General features: G+C 45.7%; 1 protein-coding gene across 1 annotated transcript in view; it reads left to right on the top strand.

Annotated features, from left to right (window-relative positions):
• LOC132585240 (RING finger protein 32-like) overlaps positions 1–8779 on the top strand; it is a 38692-nt gene extending 29913 nt beyond the window's left edge. The window contains 2 exon segments of the mRNA XM_060257045.1: positions 8072–8180; positions 8494–8779. Coding sequence (XP_060113028.1) covers positions 8072–8180; positions 8494–8779 — 395 coding nt within the window.
• Positions 8780–14206: the final 5427 nt, after the last annotated feature.

The raw sequence follows: 14206 nt of genomic DNA, 5'->3' as shown, positions 1-14206 counted from the left end.
TTCCTTTGTATATTAAGCCACACAAGGGGTGGAATTCTAGCAGGAGCTCCTTGGCATATTAGGCCACACACCCCTGATGCGGCCAATCCTTCAAGAGCTTACAAAAAAGGGCATTGTAAGCTCTTGGAGGATTGGCTACATCAGGGGTGTGTGGCCTAATATGCAAAGGAGTTCCTGCTAGAATTCTACCCCTGGGCCACACACCCTTAATTTAGCCAATCTTCCAAGAGCTTACAAGGCTCTTCATACAGGGCCTACTGTAAACTCTTGGAGGTTTGGCTGCATCAGGGGGTGGGGGGTGTAGCCTGATATGCAAAGGAGTTCCTGCTACCAAAAATAGCCCTGATAACTTCCTTCCTGAAGTTGATAGCAAAACCATCCAGGACAATGTTTCAAGCCATCGCTGCTAGCTGCTCTTGGCTACCAGCAATAATCCTGGGGGTGCATTATGTGCATACATGACAAACAGTAGACGTGCTAAAAAACCAAAATAAAAATCCCAGCTTCTCGGTAGATCCTTTTTACTGGCGTCAAAGTTCTCTGTACCACAACAGCTGGGAACCTGAGCCCCATTTGGACAGACCAGCTTAATTTCTACAGAGAGAGATTCCCCAAGCTCTGCCCAGCCAGAGACGGGAAGCCTTCTTTCTAATCCCAAGTGATAAATCAGGAGGAATAAAAGACTGCCCACCCAGAATCTACGACTTCTCCTTCTTTCCTGCTGCTCCTTAAATTTCAGGGATGAACTGAGCCCTGGTGCAAGCCAAGTCTTCCGGGATGTAGGAATGCATGAAATGGCTCTATTCTTTGAGAAATCCCTGATCTGTGTCGCTCAGTGTTGTCTTCTCTGCCTAGGAGGCTTTTTCCGCCCCTGCTATTTGAGATCCTCTTTGAACCTGAGATGCTGGGGGACTGTCGCATGGAAAAATGTGCTTCTGGTCTCCAGACGTGGCCCTTTCTTTCCATGAAGAGCAGAGCTCCATTCTCAGCTGAAAGAACCTGGGAATCACCCTGAAAATGTACACCGAGCCTTTCCGCTGCAACCTCTGCTCGGCCTTTGGGTTTTAGGAGTTCTGTTATTCTGGCTGTGGATTTAAGAGCAAGACGTTGGTACGCGTGTCTGTGAAGGTTGCCAGTCCCCAGGTGGTAATCAAAAACACAACCACAAGGTTATAGTGACAATTAACTAACAAATGTATTATTAACCATAAACACAAAGAAACACAAGTCCCTAATAAAGTCCTTAGAGTAGATACATATGGAAAAAGCCCAACATGAGAATGTCTTCTTCACGTAGTGATTTCTTCAGTGGAATTTTCTTCAATGAAATATGAATTTCCAAATGTTGCTTGAAATTCCCTGGACAGGTCGTCAACTTCCGCCTCACCTGTTTCCATTTCTTTTTCTACAGGGGATGTTCCACAGATTTTAACAACAAAGGCCGCTTAGAGCTTTTTGAGCAATTGCCACATGTGAAGGTTTTTGTGGGGACTATGGTCCCTGTTAGTGTTATGCAAGAATATTATGTTTGTTATTAAAATCTGTGGAACATCCCCTGTTGGAAAAGAATTGGAAACAGGTGAGGCAGAAGTCGACAACCTGCCCAGGGAATTTCAAGCAACATTTGGAAACCCCCATTGGTGGCTGGAAATCTCCTTTGATTATAATTGATTCCCAGGTGACAGGGTTGCTAATCCCCAGGTGGGGGACAGGGGATTCCCTGGTTTGGAGGCCCTCCCTCTGCTTCAGGGTCATCAGAAAGCAGAGGGAGAGGGAGGGAAGTGTCTGCTGGGCACTCCATTATTGTCTATGGAGACCAATTCCCATAGGATATAATGGAGAATTGATCTGTGGGTATCTGGGGCTCTGGGGGGCTGCTTTTTTGAGGTAGATGCACCACATTTGCAGCATAGCATCCAGTGCCTCTCTTCAAAGAACCCCCCAAGTTTCAAAAAGATTGGACCAGGGGTTCCAATTCTATGAGTCCCAAAAGAAGGTGCCCCTATCCTTCATTATTTCCAATGGAGGGAAGGCATTTAAAAGGTGTGTGGTTCCTTTACATTTGATGGCCAGAACTCTGTTTGGAGATCAGTCATGCTTGTCACAACCTTGCTCCTAGCTCCACCCCTAAAATCTCCTGGCTCCACCCCCAAATTGGACTTGGCAACCCTAGTGACAGAGGTCGGTTCTCCTGGAGAAAATGACCACTTTGGAAGGTGGACTTGATAACATTCTACCACACTGAAGCCCCTCCCCTCCCCAAATCCCACCCATCTCAGGCTCCACCCCCCAAAATCTCCAGGTATTTCCCAACCCAGAGCTGGCGACCCTACTGTCCATCAGTTAGGGGTGTTACCTCCCCCAGAGGTCAAGACCCTAAAATGAAACTTCTGCACTGATTCAGAGCAAGGTTTCCAGGTCCTCCCTGGTCACCAGTCTTGCCAACTCCAAGTTGGGAAACTCCTTTATCTTTTTCCCCCTGTGAGGTGGGTGGGGCTGAGAGGGCTTTTCCAGAAGCTGCTGTTTCATGGACAACTCCTACAAGAGCTATGGCTGACCCAAGGCCATCCCAGCAGCTGCAAGTGGAGGAGCGGGGAATCAAACCTGGTTCTCCCAGATAAGAGTCCGCACACTTAACCACTACACCAAACTGGTGTACAATTCATAGAAGCCACCCTCCAAAGCATCCATTTTCTCCAGGAGAACTGATCTCTGTACTCTAGAGATGAGCTATAATTCTGGGGGATCTTCAGGGCCTACTTGGAAGTTGGCATCACTAACTCAAAGTGGGAACCTCCTCCTAGCTCTTTCATAATTGTGTGGCAACTTGCCTCACAACGCATGGTATGACAGACCCTTGCATCTCCCCAACTCCCAGGCAGGTTTTCCCGCCAAAATATTTTTAGTTCCTGTCAGCGACTGAGTCGCCCTATGATATTCTGTATATCTTCTATACTGGAATAAACTTGAACAGTCTCACCCTTTGTTTATTGGTGTAGGCTTTTACTCAGCGCAGGAAGTTGAGGGGAAACGCAGGCGCTGTCTTGTCTTATATTTAAACTTTTATTGAAATGGCACTTGAGGCAAAGCAATTTTCAAAAACTATATAAAGGTTTTATTAAACAAGCAGTTTAATTAACACTTTGCCTCCCATATATAATAGAAGGAGCCAAGGATTAGGCATTGCTGAGGTAAAAACTTTCTAATATATACAGATTTGAATTCTTAGAATACTCAAGAGAGTGTGTTTGTAGTTTAGTGTCAAGGTTTTCTAGTTTCTTTCCTTCAAGAGGTACGTTGCTTAGTATAGTTCAGCTCTGATATAGTTCTTAATAACGTTTCTCCTCAAGAACAGCATTTCCTTATAGTTCCTAGATTTCTCGACTTAGAAAACTGGTTTCTCCCTTAAGGTGTTACAGCTTCCTAGCAACTGCTGAGGTTGTGGCAAAAGTTAATCTCTCTCTACTCCAGACAAGGTTCTTCTCAGAGCAACCCCTATTCATTTGCAGGAATTATTCTTCTTTTCTATATGAAGCAGTAATAAAGGTAAAGGTAGTCCCCTGTGCAAGCACCAGTCATTTCCAACTCTGGGGTGATGTTCCTTTCACAACGTTTTCACGGCAGACTTTTTATGGGGTGGTTTGTCACTGCCTTCTCCAGTCTTTTACACTTCCCCCCAGCAAGCTGGGGACTCATTTTACTGACCTCGGAAGGATGGAAGGCTGAGTCAACCTCGAGCCGGCTACCTAAACCCAGCTTCTGGCAGGATCAAACTCAGGTTGTGAGCAGACAGCTTGGACTGCAGCACTGCAGCTTTACCACTCTGCACCATGGGGCTCTTGTAGCAGTAATAACACTTCCTATTTGGCTTGATTGGAAGTCTCCACCTAGCTGCCCAGTCAACTCTTGCCAAATCTATATTGTCTGAGTAAAGCAGTTTTGTAGCTTTCTTGAACTGAGAATCTGAATTCTTCCTCAGAATAGTTAAAATATAGTAAAGACAAAAAAGTCTCTATTATTCTCTCTCTAGAAGAACCAGGGTCCATTTAGTAGAAAAAGAGGTGCTGGAGCTCATTAGCACAACTCATATGCATAACCCACACACCCCTGACATCACTGGAAGGTATACTAAATTAAAGCAGCTCAGCATCTACCTTAAAATTATTATAATAAAACCTTACTCCCATCCAATACTCCCTTTAAGATGTTGAGTCTTGTGAGCAACAATTTTACTTTGTGAGCTACTGGTATTAAAGTTGTGAGCTACTACATAAATTAGTTTACTCTGGGGCCATTTTTCCTGAGCTAAAACAAAAATGTGTGAGCTGGAGGCTAAACAAGCCTGTGAGCTGGCTCACACAAACTCAGCTTAGAGGAAACACTGCTCCCATCATACTTTGTATATTACTTTCTCCTATGTGGCCACAGTGGCATGAGGAAGATTTCCATCTCTTTGCTTTATGTTTGTGTTATTTTCCCATTTTTTTGTAGGGGGGAATATTAGAAAGTGTGTCAAATCTTTAGTTCAGCAAAATTCTCACAGGGGGGTTGAACAATGGAGCCCAGAAGCAAGTATTTAGGGGGAGGGGTAAAGAAAGAAAGAGCATAATAAAATTTAGAGGTTCTGGAGCTCCACTCCTGTGAGCTTCTGGCCAAAATGAGGCCTGAGAAGAACTTTTCTGACTATCCCGTCAGAAAACACTGACTCCAAATTTCTCCTCCCTCAAAAACCAACTCTTTGACTTGTTGAGCCAGATGCAAAACCCAAATGCAAAAGAGACTTCTCCCTCCAGAACAGCTGTTTTTATTTCCCCAACAGCTGGTGCTGGCCAACCAGAGAGCATGTAGAGCAACCAATCCACTCAAGGGAAGAACAAGGTTTGAGTCTAGTGGGATCTTTAAGACCAACAAAGTTCTATTCATGGTATCAGGTTTCCTGTGCAAACACACTTTGTCTGATAATGCCTGTATCTGACAAAGTGTGCATGCGCACAAAATCTATGTCAATTGTTGTTATATGAAGACGGGTTGTAACTGCAGTTAGGAAGGGACATTACCAGCTGCAGAATTATTGGAAGGTTTGTCTTGTTAACAGATCCAAGTAGGCAGCCGTGTTGGTCTGAAGTAGTAGAACAAAATAGGAGTCGATTGCACCTTTAAGACCAACTTAGTTTTATTCAGAATGTAAGCTTTCGTGTGCTCTTAAGCACACTTCATCAGACGCTCTCATCATTCATAGGACTTCCTCTCATCACTTGTCCACGTATTTCAACACCCCTCCTGAAATAGGCTGTTCTGGAGTGGCAAAACCTTCCCATCCCTTCTTTTAAAAATGTGAGAATTAGATTAAAATTTTATATTCAATTTAAAATTGGAACCCCTGTTTTTAAGCCCTAGCTGTAGTTTGTTTTGTTTCCCTTTTTGAATTACAGAAACCTGGCCAAGGCTCAGCCTTATCTCTGAACTCTCTATCCCTTGTAGTCTCTGGTATTAGTTTTTTGGTAAACAGTATGCTTAACCTTCTTTAAGAGTCATATTAACTGTCACACAATTGGATTCTTCTGATTACTACTAGGAAAAAGGGTCACATGAAACACAACTTAGATAAATGCTCTTGGTTCTTTGCCTTGAAGAAAGAAAATGAGCCCGGTTCTCTCAAAGGAACACGTGCTGTAGTATGGAAGTTAGAACCAAACGAATGTGCCTTTTGGCCTTAGAATGCAGCAACACGGTGCCTTTTAGGAGAGCTAGTTTGGTGTAGTGGTTAAGTGTGCGGACTCTTATCTGGGAGAACCGGGTTTGATTCCCCACTCCTCCACTTGCAGCTGCTGGAATGGCCTTGGGCCAGCCATAGCTCTGGCAGAGGTTGTCCTTGAAAGGGCAGCTGCTGGGAGAGCCCTCTCCAGCCCCACCCACCTCACAGGGTGTCTGTTGTGGGGGGGGGGGAGGTAAAGGAGATTGTGAGCCGCTCTGAGACTCTTCGGAGTGGAGGGCGGGATATAAATCCAATATCTTCTTCTTCTTCATCTTCACTGAGTATAGTTATACATTAACAGTATTCCAATGTGTTTCTCTTTTAGAATTGTGTATCAGAATAACCTTTTGTATTGACATACTCAAAATAGGGATATTGGCTGTTTATCTCATTACATATACTTTACCCATTTTCACGATATTTTATTGTATTCTTTTTTTTTATGGCAAACTAGAATGATGTTTACATGTTAAAAAGTAAAATAGGTGGACAAGAACATCACTATCCAATGTATTTCTCTTTTAGTTCTATTGACACACTCAAACAGGGATATTGGTTGCTTATCCCATTACATATATTGAACCCGTCTCCCGCTAAATTTTAATGTATTTTTCTCCTAATTACAAACTATATGTATGTTGCATGCTTAAAGGTGGGTTAGTTGGATGGGAAAACAGATAGAAATCCCTTCCTTTGGGCCCAGGTTTATAGCAATAGAGTCATTGGCAAACACTCTCACATTTTGACATACTACTGTTTTGTTGCTTTTGCGTGCTCATGCTACTCAGATCAAAGGTTTGCTCAATTTGTTAATTTTACTATTCTGTCATTGGATCTTATATTTGTACCATTTTACATTCTAACCACTGCCCATCAGATAATTTTACTATTCTGGCATTGGTTCTTAAATCTGTACCATTTGCATTCTGGGCCACTGCCTACCAGCTATGTGCGGCTCTGCTCACTGTGCCGGATTCCTCATCTGATGAAGTGTGCTTAGAGCACAGGAAAGCTTACAGTTCTGAATAAAACTAAGTTGGTCTTAAAGGTGCCATTGACTCCTGTTTTGTCCTGTTAACAGTATTGGACTGGGGTCCCAACTAATAAGTAACTGTTTATATTGTAGATGAGTAGGGGTGCATTATTGTTTCTTTATGGGATATTGGTTTAGTTCTGTTCATTGACTAGTCTTGTATTATGTTATGTTAGGAGAAGTCGTGACACATTGATTTGCGTAAAAGTCTACGACTGAGGAAGGCATATGCCAAAACCGGTCTCCGTTTCCACGCAATTTGTGGCTTTTCTCCTTTGATTCACGTCTTGTGACAGCAACTACTGAGGACTACACCTTGAACATAAGTCTATTTGCGATTACAAAGAGACTTTTACATAATGACTGGGTTATTGATAACTTTGTATGTTACTGTGCCTTTAAGTATACGGATCTATACAACTCCATTGTGCTACTCAGATTGGGGTTTTTTAATGCCAAATCCCCAGGTGCGGGCAGGGGATCCCCAGTTTGGAGGTCCTCCCCCCACTTCAGGGTCATCAGAAAGCGGGGGAAGGAAAATGTCTGCTGGGCACTCCATTATTTCCTATGGAGATCAATTTCCATAGGGTATAATGGAGAATTGATCTGCAGGTATCTGGGGCTCTGGGAGTCTGTTTCTTGTGGTAGAGCATAGCATCCAGTGTCCCTCCCCAAAATACCTGCCAAGTTTCAAAAAGACTGGATTAGGGGGTCCAATCTATGAGCCCCCAAAGAAGGTACCCCTATCCTTCATTATTTCCAATGGAGGGAAGGCATTTAAAAGGTGTGCAGTCCCTTTAAAAGTAATGGCCAGAACTCCCTTTGGAGTTCAATCATGCTGGTCACAACCTTGCTCCTGGCTCCACCCCCAAAGTCTCCTGGCTCCACCCTCAAAGTCCCCAGATATTTCTTGAATTGGACTTGGCAACCCTAGTCTTAGAAGCGCTTCAGACCAACATGGCTGCCCCACCTGCTTCTATACTCAAGGGGAAATGATCTCCTAAACTCCCTAACTGTCTGAGACATGCAGTATTTCAAAACCTTGCTTTCCTAGATGTTATGTACGTGGACTCTGCCATGCGTGTTAGCATCCTTAGCAGGAGGAAAAAAATTTGGGAAACTAGATTTGGCGCAGGCGTACCAACAGCTCCCTGTGGGCGCCGCCACAGCAGAAGCTCAAACCATTGTGACGCACCTGGGGGCCTTCAGAGTTAGACATTTGCAGTTCGGGGTCAGCGTGGCTCCGGGACTGTTTCAGAACTTGATGGACTCCCTTCTTAAAGGCATTCCCAGGGTCCAGCTGTTCTTCGACGATGTGCTGATTGCAGCAGCCACCGGGGACGAATTCACCGACCATCTTCGAATGGTGTTGCAGCATTTCGAGGGGGCAGGGTTAAAGGGGAAAATGGGAGAAATGTGTATTGGGGGTGCCCACCATAGACTTTTGGGGGTGTACGGTGGACGCGAGCGGCATTCATCCGGCCCAGGACAAAATAAAGGCCATTTGTGATGCGCCGGCTTCCAGCAACAAGACAGAACTAAAATTGTTCTTGCGAATTCTTAATTTCTACCATGCCTTTCTTCCCCACAAAGCGGTGGTAGCAGAGCCCTTACACAGACTGCTGGACAAAAGGGCACCGTGGGTTTGGGGTCATTGGCAAGCTGCCGCTTTCCAGGCAGTAAAAGACATTTTAACTTCAAACAGCTTGCTGGCGCACTTTGACAAGCAGCTACCTGTCATGCTTGAGTGCGATGCCTCGCCTTACGGGGTCGGTGCCATGTTGGCCCACAGACTGCCGGATGGTCGCGAGGTTCCAGTAGGATATTATTCCAGGACCTTACAGAAACCAGAGCGAAACTACGCTCAGATAGACAAAGAGGACCTGGCTATTGTGGCAGGGGTAAAAAAATTCCACGATCACCTGTACAGCCGGCCCTTTACTATCTTGACGGACCACAAGCCACTGCTGGGCCTGTTCACCCCCGACTGACAAACGCTCCAAACGCTTTCACCACGGGTGTTGAGGTGGTCCATCTTCCTGGCGGGTTATCAGTATGACCTTAAGTACCACCCAGGGAAAGCGATGGGTCACACTGATGCTCTGAGCCACCTGCCGCTGCCCTCCATGGACCCAGACTGAGCCCCAGGGTTCCAGATCATGTCACTGGAAGCCCTCCTGGACTGCTCGGTGCATGCAAAGGACATTACCCGCTGCTCTTCCAAGGACAAAACCCTCTCCTGAGTTCTGAACTGGGTGTGGAGGGGGTGGCCAGAAGGACAGGTGGGCTCAGAATTCTCTGTGTTTGTCTCCTGCTGAGACGAACTGTCTGTGCATAAAGGGTGCCTGTTGTGGGGAAGTAGGGTGGTGAGCCCCCGGTACTGCGGCAGCGAGTCCTAACAGCGCTGCACGAAACACATCCGGAGATTGTACGCATGAAGGTGCTGGCCAGCAGCTACGTATGGTGGCCAGGAATTGAAGATGCCATTGAATCCTGGGTGGCCCAATGTCAGCCATGCCAGGAGACCCATCCGGTGCCACCCCATGCCCCGGCCCAACAGTGGGAGTCCACTCGCAACCCCTGGTCCCACCTGCACCTCGACTTCGCAGGGTCCTTCCAGGGGCATATATTCTTCCTCATTGTGGACTCCTGCTTCAAATGGCTAGAGGTAGTGCCGGTAATAATAAATAATAATAAAATAATAAATTTTTAATTTATACCCCACCCTCCCTGCCAAAGCAGGCTCAGTAGCCTCCACCTCTTCTCGGGTGGCATTAGGGGTGCTCCGCAGGGTTTTCGCCACACATGGCCTCCCAGACACATTGGTATCTGATAATGGGACAGTCTTCACCTCGGCTGAGTTTCAGGATTTCTGTGGCCAGAATTTAATAAAACACATAAGGTCAGCCCCCTTTCACCCAGCCACTAAGGGCCAAGCGGAAAGAATGGTGCGGGCTATGAAGGAAACGCTCCGTCACATCATATATGGGGAGTGGGAAGCACACCTCGCCAAGTGTCTCCTGGCACAACATTCCACTCCCCGTACGGTCACTGGCCGCAGTCCAGCAGAGGAAGGAAAAGGAGATTGTAAGCTGCTTTGAGACTCTGAGTAGAGTACACTTGGAGTCTTCTTCTTCTTCTTCAATCCATCACACATGGTTTTTCCCTTTAATTGAAAACCACCTGGAAACTCTCCGCCAGTCACATAGTTGCCAGCCTCCAGATGGGCGAACGTACAAATGAGAGAAGTCACTGTGAGAGTAAACAACAACCCAACCCAAGGGTTATAGTGACAAATAGCTAATGATTTATATAAACATATAGACAAAAAAGACATAAGTCCCTACTAAAGTCCCCATGACAATAACACACGTGCTCAAAAGATCCAAGCGGAGGACGTCTTCTTCACAATGTGAATGTTTCCTTCAATGAAGAATGTTCCTTCAATAATTATGACATGAAAGCATCTTGGAATTCCCCCAGACAGGTCGTTGACTTCTGTCCCACTTGTTTCCAATTCTTTATCAACAGGATATTCCATAAATGTTAGAAAATAATCAATATTGAACTTTCAAACAACATTCATAGGGACCAATGGTCTCCAATATACCTCAAAACCTCCAGATGGGGACAGGAGATTTCCTGAAATTTCAACCAGTTCTGATGCCTAGAGATCAAGTGTAATCTTGGGAGACTCCAGGCCACAATTGGAGGATGACAAGGTTGACAGCCCCCCCATCTCACAGTGCCAAATCCTCTTTTCATATCAGGCATATTGAAAAGAGACCCAGACGTTGAATATGACATAGGGCAGCAACGGAAATATGATGCACTTTGGCCTGAAATCCTTTCTATATAAATTTAAGCAGGGCTTTTTTTTTGTAGCAGAAACTCCTCTGCATATTAGGCAACATGCCCCTGATGTAGCCAATCCTCCAAGAACTTACAGAGCCAGTTTGGTTTAGCGGTTAAGTGTGCGGACTCTTATCTGGGAGAACCGGATTTGATTCCCCACTCCTCCACTCATAGCTGCTGGAATGGCCTTTGGTCAGCCATAGCTCGTATAGGAGTTGTCCTTGAAAGGGCAGCTTCTGGGAGAGCTCTCTCAGCCCTAACCACCTCACAGGGTCTTTCTTGTCGGGGGGGAGGGGAGGAGATTGTGACCACTCTAAGACTCTGAGATTCAGAGTATAGGGCAGGATATAAATCCAATATCTTCTTCTTCTTAGAATCATAGAGTTGGATGGGACCACGGTAATCTAGTCCAACCCCCTGCACAATGCACGAAACTCACAAATATCTCCCCCTAAATTCACAGGATCATCATTGCTGTCAGATGACCATCTAGCATCTGTTTAAAAACCTCCAAGGAAGGAGAGCCCACCACCTCCCGAGGAAGCCTGTTCCACTGAGGAATCGCTCTAACTGTCAGGAAGTTCTTCCTAATGTTGAACTGGAAACTCTTTTGATTTAATTTCAGCCCATTGGTTCTGGTCCTACCTTCTGGGGCCACAGAAAACAATTCCACACCATCCTCTATATGACAGCCCTTCAAGTATATGAATATGGTGATCATATCACCTCTCAGCTGCCTCCTCTCCAGGCTAAACATGCCCAGCTCCTTCAACCTTTCTTCACAGGACTTGGTCTCCAGACCCCTCACCATCTTTGTCGCCCTCCTCTGGACCCATTCCAGCTTGTCTATATCCTTAAAATGTGGTGCCCAAAGCTGAACACAATTCTCATGACCCTAAAGTGGGGGGAGGGCCTCCAAACCAAGGGATCCCCTGCCCCCACCTGGAGATTGGCAAGCCTAGTACAGGGCCTACAAAAAGCTCCAGGAGGATTGGCTACATCAAGGGTGTGTGGCCTAATATGCAAAGGAGTTCCTGCTACAAAAAAAGCCCTGAATTTAAGTAAAACAGTCCAGAGTGTTTTGTCTGGAGAGAGGGAAGAGTGATCAGGAATTGGAGGTTTGGGCCCTGTATTTGTTAATACAACACAATTTTTTAAAAAAATTGCAAACACCCTTGTCAGAGGGTTTGATGGAAAAATTAGCATTTGACAGAAATGTGTCACTCAAGTCCTCATTAAGAGCATCAACATTCCCCTTTCCTTCCCCTTCCAGCCTACAACGTAAATAAGAACAATGTTTAGCAGCTTTTTAAATTATGCAGATAATCTTTTAATGACTTTGAAGCATTCAGATACTTTTCACTCATATGTCACAAAACAGATTTGATTTGTGGGAATGACATTTGGCAGAGCAATTAATCCATACTATGTTCTAATCATGTTTGGTACTAGGAATATGTATATCTGTATCTATATATATATCGAGAGAGAGAGAGAGAGAGAGAGAGAGAGAGAGAGAGAGAGAGAGAGAGAGAGAGAGAGAGAGCACTTTTAAACCCAAGTATCACTTTTGTCTCATTAGTTTTGCGTATATCTCTTCTTGAAATGCAAAAAAGAAAAAGAAAAACCTATGAAAATGCTTCACAACTAGCTGGTAATTATTTCTAATAATTATGGTACCCAAGCAGCACTAGTGTGAAGATGTACAGAAACATTACGGGAATGCTCGACAAAAGGGGATCTTATGTTGACATGGACCCAGCTGCCTCTGAAGAAGATAGCGCAGTCGATTGGGCATTAGGGTCAGAAACGTCAGGCAGTTAACAGAGACCCCAGCGGTGATGGATGGCACCCCGGAAAGAAGGAAGACAAGGCATAAACAGGCAGGGTGGTCTACCTCCAGGGGGTACCTGGAGATCTCATGAAAAATGCAACTGAGTCAGACCCTTGGTCAATCAAAGCTCAGGGGCCGCCAAACTTGCTTAACTTAAGAGCCACATAGAATAAACATCAAATGTTTGGAGGGAGGAAGGGAGGGAGGGAGGGAGGGAGGGAGGAAGGAAGGAAGGAAGGAAGGAAGAAAGGGAGGAAGGAAGGAAGGAAGGAAGGAAGGAAGGAAGGAAGGAAGGAAGGAAGGAAGGAAGGAAGGAAGGAAGGAAGGAAGGAAGGAAGGAAGGAGGGAGGGGAGGGAGGGGGAGGGAGGGGGGAGAAAGAAAGAAAGAAAGAAAGAAAGAAAGAAAGAAAGAAAGAAAGAAAGAAAGAAAGAAAGAAAGAAAGAAAGAAAGAAAGAAAGAAAGAAAGAAAGAAAGAGGAGGGAGGGAGGGAGAGAAGACTGTGATTTATACCCCACCCTTGTCTCTGAACTCAGAGACTCAGAGCGACTTACAATCTCCTTTATCTTCTCCCTCCACAACAGACACCCTGTGAGGCGGGTGAGGCTGAAAGGGCTCTCACAGCAGTTGCCCTTTCAAGGACAACTCCTGTGAGAGCTATGGCCTATCAAAGCAAAAAAGGGAGGGAGGGAAAATAGGGGACAGAGGAAAGGGGGGAAGAAACCAACTTTAACTTTAAATGCATTCTCCAAACCACTGGCTAAATTGGCTTGGAGAAGTGATTAAAAGAGAGAAATGCCTTCTCCAGGCTGGCCTATGGGGCAGTGGGGGCTTCAAGAGCCACATAATATGTGTGAAAGAGCTACACGTGGCTCCTGAGCCACAGTTTGGCCACTCCTGGTCAAAGTCAATATTGTCTACTCAGACTGGCAGCAGCTCTCCAAGGTCTCAAGCCGAGGTCTTTCCCATCATCTCCTGCCTGGTCTTTTATGGAGATACTGAGGACTGAACATGGGACCTTCTAGGATCTCCTGCTATTACAATTGATCCCCAGAGGACTAAACGGTTCTCTTGGAGAAAGTGGCTGCTTTGGAAGGTAGACTTTAAGGTATTATACCCTGCTGAGTTCCCTCCCATCACCAAACCTGGACCTCGCTAGGCGCCTGCCCCAAAATCTCCAGGTATATCTCAACCTAGAGCTGGGCTAGCAACCCTGCCTATATAGGAGTTAAATAGGAAGAAGATGGCAGATTTATACCCCACCCTTCTCTCTGAATCAGAGACTCAGAGCGGCTTACAATCTCCTTTATCTTGTTCCCCCACCACAGACACTCTGTGAGGTAGGTGGGGTAGAGCTCTTACAGCAACTGCCCTTTCAAGGACAACTCCTACGAGAGCTATGGCTGACCCAAGGCCATTCCAGCAGCTGCAAGTGGAGGAGTGGGGAATCGAACCCGGTTCTCCCATATAAGAGTCCACCCACTTAACCACTACACCAAACTGGCTCTCCAGAGTATGGATACTCGGGCATCAAGGAATGTGCAAGGGAAATGAGCCTCTGGATTTCCTCCTAGCCATTGGGACCCTCGAAGCAAAGGAGGAGGAAAGTGGCATTGACCCCCTGTGAATCTGTGCATGAGCAGGGGTTGTTTTGCAGAAAAACAGGTGGTGGAGATCATTAGCATAACTCACTAGCATATGCCACCCCCCCCCCCCAGCCAAAAGCAACCT

The sequence above is a fragment of the Heteronotia binoei genome, chromosome 16, assembly GCF_032191835.1.
Source record: "Heteronotia binoei isolate CCM8104 ecotype False Entrance Well chromosome 16, APGP_CSIRO_Hbin_v1, whole genome shotgun sequence".
Classification (NCBI taxonomy): Eukaryota; Metazoa; Chordata; class Lepidosauria; order Squamata; family Gekkonidae; genus Heteronotia; species Heteronotia binoei.
Note: the sequence above shows the minus strand (reverse complement) of the source record. Positions and strands in the feature narration are given on the sequence as shown.